This window comes from Quercus suber, unplaced genomic scaffold (assembly GCF_002906115.3).
Source record: "Quercus suber isolate HL8 unplaced genomic scaffold, Cork oak 2.0 scaffold_184, whole genome shotgun sequence".
Classification (NCBI taxonomy): Eukaryota; Viridiplantae; Streptophyta; class Magnoliopsida; order Fagales; family Fagaceae; genus Quercus; species Quercus suber.
In genome coordinates, this window is record NW_027069642.1 from 127,647 (window position 1) to 133,646 (window position 6,000).

Consider the following 6,000-nt stretch of genomic DNA (forward strand, 5'->3'; position numbering starts at 1 on the left):
ATATGATATAGTTGACATAAATTGCAGTATAAAGAAGATGAATTAGAAGAAGGGAGGGGGGGAGGGGGGACAATTTTGTAGAAAGGAAGAATCCTTTGTACTAATAACCTGATTTTGCCAATCTGTGAAATTTGTTTCATGAGCATACAGAAATGCTTGTACATTTTCGCAAAAATAGATAAATATCAACCCAAAATTTTATCCATTGCTTAATAGGGTCTATGCCTATGTACCAAGCCAATGTGTGTCCTTAGTTTTTTCGTTACTCTTCCAATTAAGTGAGAAATAATCTACTACCAAGTTAAGGTGCTCTTTCATACCCTGTGCGTTCAAATACCACAATCTAAACTCAACTAAGCTGTAAGAATTGGAGTTTTTGGGCAATAAGTTAGTTTGGGCCAGCCATGTTAACCAGACCCAGACTAAGAGGCCGGGAATAGGCTAAGCTAGTCTTAAATGACAGCAGGTGCAAACCAAACAATAGACTCAACCAGGTTAAAAACAACTTCAAACTGATTAGAGAATATTATGATTCCCTCACATCATCCTTTGATTCAAAATTAATTTTCTCTATATCATTTAGAATGGTGTTCATCAGCAAAAGCAATTACACGCAAACATAATTATTGTTGTTGGCACAAGAAATACAACATCTAAAAGTAAACAATAATTAAATCACAGGGAATGCTGTTATAATAAAATTAGCAAGCAAGCTCAACCCACGCACAATTTAGAAGAATTCTTCTAACCTTAGTTTTCCTTGAGCCATTCTACTACATCTCTATGTATTATTCATACTAATACTTTTTTTGGTTACTCTTACAGATAAATGGTTAAAACTTGGAAAAATGTATTTGATTTGTTACTCGATTTCTACACCAACTAGTCTTTGTATATAAGAATAACAAAATTCAATTCCAGAAGACAGCAAACAAATAACTTCATTGTCATAATTAAACAAAGATGTAAAGAAAATTGACTTGTATGAGTAAATAAATCTGTAAACAAAGACATGGATGGTGTACACAGACCATCATTTAAGATAATTAACAAGATACTAATCATATGACAACTGCCCTAAATCTTGATATTCATTTAATCAGGCTAACATTTTAAAATGTGACATTGAATCTTCTTGATTTCAGTCCCTCTCTCTCGCTCGATATCATAGATCTAATTCATACCTAATCTAGAAGATCAAAGCCTTAAAATTGCTCTCACTTTTTCACAACAATAATCACAAAAGAATTAATCAAATTATATAAAAGAAAATTTCTGGGAAAATGTAAATTAAATAATGCTATTTAAAATACTTACATGGGATCCAAAGAATAAAAAAGCCAAAATAGTTTCTTTCTCCAATTCCACTTACTCCACTGTCTCTTTTTTCTCAAGTTTGGTTCTTAACTGCAAAAGAAAAAGGAATTAACATGCAAGCCCATGATAAATCACCAACAAAGAACAAAATACATATACATAAAAACTCATTCAGACATTTTCACAAACAATACATATGCACTCATTCATACACCTGAATCTTCGATAAGAACTAAAATTCCAAACAATAAAAATAACATTCTCAAATTCCTTAGCTACTTCATCAACTATAAAACCCAATGGCAGTATCATCTATATTAATCCAACTAAAAAAATGCACATGGACGAATTAAAACAAAAAAAACCTTCAATGTCGAAACAAATCAGAGAGTGGGTAAGAGAGATTGCAGAAATATTAATCTGCCCCCAAAAAATTACTTTATGGATGACTATCAATGTATAATTTCCTCAAATCTTAACTGTAAGAGTTAACCCAAAAAAAAATCATTAGTGCGAACTGCAAAATATCAATGGCAGTAAAAGCAAGAAAAAAAAAAAGAAACTAAATGAGAATTCTTCAAGATGCAGAAACTTCAACTCCCCTTGTCTCTCTCCCTCAAATTTTTGCGGAGAAAAAAAAAATTCAACAAATGGTACCAATCTCAAAGCATGAATACACACAATTTACTCAAAAACCAACAAAATTTACTCAAAGCGTGAATAGCAAATACACACAATCAGAGAAATAGGTCTTCAATTTTCACATAGATAAAAGAAGGAACACTGATCAACCATAAATAGGATGCAAAATTAGGTTTGAACCAAGAAAACACCAAGTCATCGATCCGCGTGAAAAACCTATCCTCCAATAAGAACCTACTCCGCCCCCCTATATAAACTCTCCCAAACCCACCAACCTCTTAATAACATTTTTTTCATTGCAAGCTTTTTCACATTCCGAATCTCTCTCTAGAATTTTCACTCTCTCTCTCAAAAATCAATGGCACCCACAAAGGCAGAGAAGAAGCCAGCGGAGAAGAAGCCAGTAGCGGCAGAGAAAGCTCCGGCGAAAGCCGAGAAGAAGATCTCGAAGGAAGGCGGTAGCGATTTGAAGAAGAAGAAGAAGGTGAAGAAGAGCATCGAGACATACAAGATCTACCTCTTCAAGGTTCTCAAACAGGTTCACCCCGATATTGGGATTTCGAGCAAGGCTATGGGGATCATGAACAGCTTCATCAACGATATCTTCGAGAAGCTCGCCCAGGAGTCGTCGCGATTGGCTCGGTACAACAAGAAGCCCACGATCACGTCTCGGGAGATTCAGACTGCGGTGCGTTTGGTCTTGCCTGGTGAGTTGGCCAAGCACGCTGTCTCTGAAGGAACCAAGGCTGTCACCAAGTTTACTAGTTCTTGAATTTGATGTTTTTGTTTGTTTCTCTTTGGCAAAGCAAAACTATAGTTTGTAACGTTTGGTAGAGAAATTTAATGGAGTTTGTTGGTTCTGGGAATTGTTTGGAATGATTGGTTGTTTGCTTTTCAATGGGATGTGAATGTGAATGTGTTTGGTGGGAAAACGATTGAAATTATGTATTTACCAAACGGGAAATGGGATAATGTTGATTTGTGTATTTGACATATAAAGTGGGTTGTGATATCTTTTTGGGAGATGGTAATGGTGGTGGTGTTTTTGCTAATGGAAACTGGGAAAAAAAAAAAGAAAAAGAGACCGGTTTCTTGGCTTTTTATTTAAGGCATGTTTGTTTGGAAAATGGATCAAGGGTTGTGTGAAATTATAACTTGAATTAGAATATGTTTTAAAAATGGGTCTGGGCACACGTTAAAAAGCTGTCTATTTTTGGGAAAATTTTTTTAAAAATTAAAAAAATTGTTAATATTTTTTCAATGTTAGAAAATATTTTCACGCGATTAGCTCTAGTTATTATGTGTCCTTAAGATCCACGTTAGTAAAATCTGTCAATTGTGTGGGAATTTTGAACTTTTAATGAAAATTTTCCCGGAAAAATCTGGGTTGGTTTTGATTAATGACTGAATTTTAGTTTGATATTTTTGAAGAGATGGTGGTTTGGCAATCAAGTTTTCAACAAATTCTTGTATGTGAGAATGGCTTTCTTGGAAGATTGTCACCTACACATAAAAATGATATATAATCTATGTAGTTTTTTTTTTTCCCCTTGAAATTTTTTATTTTGTATATATGAAAGATTGGTGTGCAAACAATTTTATTCTACTCGCGCTATCAGTCTTAAAAAGACAATCCAATCAACTTGAAGAATAAATGTGCAGAAGAACAAACGCACAATCATTAGATAATCGCCATACTATTTTAGAATTTTCGCATAACTCGGGGTTTATAAATAGAAAATTTTAAATCCTGTCTTAAAGCCCAAATCCAGCTACAAATCACGCATACAAACACTCTAGACTCTTTTATTTCCTTTCTGATATTGTGAGGGCTATCCTTCGAGCCTTCTGTAACAGATCAACAAATTGCACAATATTTAGGTTCACGAGGTGCAACCTGTATTCCCAGAGCATATTGTTGATGCACACCTCAACAAACTTATGTTCCTCATTGTTGTCATAGCAATCCAAGGCTGTGTCCATGAATCTTCGGATGAATTCCACCACACCTTCATTCACATTTTGCTTGGTGTTATTACAAAGACTGACAAATGTTATCCTCTCCTTTTTGGGGAAGAACTTACTGCAGAAACCGTCTCCCATCTCATCCCAAGTCCTGACAGAACCTGGTGGGAGTCTGGTATACCACGTGTAAGCTCGATCTGTAAGGGTCCAAGGGATTTAGAAAACTCCCTTAGGCATAGCTCTTCGTTACCAGCATGTTGTCCCATTGTATCGAGGAACTTGCTGACATGCTCTATTGCGTTCCCCTTTCTCCCATCGTAGCGGACAAAGATTGGAGTTTTGTAGTTCTTTGGATAGGGCTTATCCAATAACTCGGTCGGATAAGGAGGCCTTCGAACAATAGATTGCTGGTTATTGGCGGTAGAGCCAATCTCCTTATCAGACATAGCATTTTACTTCTGCTTGCTTATAGTCTTTCAGTTGCTTGACCGACCCAACAAGCTCCAGTTGTTCTCGTTGCGCGGGAAGAGGCATCATTGCTCTCTCTTGATGCTCTTTGACTTTGGAGGCATTGTTGGAGACGGTGATGAAGAGGTATTAGGACTAATTGATTCTAGATGCATAGAGCAGAGAAATAAGGAAGAAAAAAAAGAGCAAAAGCCCCCACCCCCACACCCCCATTTTTTTTTTTTTTTTTTTTTTTTTTTTTTTTTTTTTTTTTTTTTTTTTTTTTCGTTTTGTATTATTTATTTATAATTTAATTTTTTTTTTATGACCTTTAAGAGGAGGGAAATGCTAGAGTTACAAACTTTTTTTTACAAACTGTTAGGTGGTAAGTGGTTATTGGTAAGTAAAAAAGTAATGTAAGTGGTGGGCCTAGATGCAAATCAATAGGAATTTACTACCTTAGTAGCTTATAAAGATATTGTAGAAAATTTTGTGGCTATACCATTACTCGTAAAAGAATCAATGATATTGTTAAGGGGTGGCAAAGTGTAATTTTACAGAACAAAATTGCTAAAATTAGTACATATATAATACTGGTAATTTTTTTTTTTTTATTTGGGGGGGTGGGGGGGGGACATTGACCCCTTGATCCAACTATGCCTCCATCCTTGATTTAGGGTGATAAATTATAATTTCCCATTTTTTTTTTGATAAGTAGTGAGGAAAGGAAAGGTTGTGTCTGAAACACACCTATAAAATATCACAAAGGGTGTCATTATTGTTGCATATATATTAGATTGAGTGAGCCAACTAAAAACGATTGATGATTATTTTTGGGTAGTGTTTGTTACACACACCTTGTGTAAATTTAAAAAAAACTAATATCGTGACTTGTTTTAAATTTTTTTTACTTAGAGTATGGTGTAATAGGGTGTGTAGGAGTATTTATCCTTTGATTAGAGATGTAGAAAATATGGTTATAACTTATTTGGTCAGCCTATGTGAAGCCCTAGGAGCTGGGATGGTCATTATCAAATACTTTATATAGAAATATACTGAGCCCAATAAGAGCAATAGCATCAGTCCATGTAAAATTTTCTATCTTGTGGACTAATGGAGTTGCCATCTAAATTAGGTCTAGGAACCATATTGGGCCCTTTGGGCCAATCACTTACACACATGAATCCATATACCAGATTATGGGTCCAAAGTTTGTGTACAGCTTGAGCAGGTGTTATAAACTTGAATTGGTTATTTGTTGTTTGGGGGTCTAAACATTCATAGTATTTTCAATGCTATTTGAACTTTCAAGATCTTTGGATATGACACTCATTTTTTGGGTTACCTAGGTCAAATAATGACATTAACGTATTAGAGTGTGAAAGCTCAAATAGTGTAAAACACTATAGCTAGTTTAGACCCCCAATTTTAAATTATGGCTTAATTGATTTTACTTTAACTTATCTAAGTGCAAAACAAGAGTAAATGATACGTAATTGTTAAGGACATATTTTTATGTAATTGGCATATCTTTTGACAAAACTCACTTTACTTGTATTTAAGTAAATCTAAGTAGGTTCAAAATGATCATTACAAGTGGTTAAATTGAAGACATGAAGACTACTCAAG

General features: G+C 34.7%; 1 protein-coding gene across 1 annotated transcript; it reads left to right on the forward strand.

The window, feature by feature from the left end:
• The first annotated feature begins 2,030 nt into the window (after positions 1-2,030).
• On the forward strand, positions 2,031-2,958 carry LOC112022442 (probable histone H2B.3). The gene has a single exon (XM_024055034.2). The coding sequence runs from the start codon at positions 2,318-2,320 to the stop codon at positions 2,729-2,731; it is 414 nt and encodes a 137-aa protein (XP_023910802.2). The 5' UTR covers positions 2,031-2,317; the 3' UTR covers positions 2,732-2,958.
• The last annotated feature ends 3,042 nt before the right edge of the window (positions 2,959-6,000 follow it).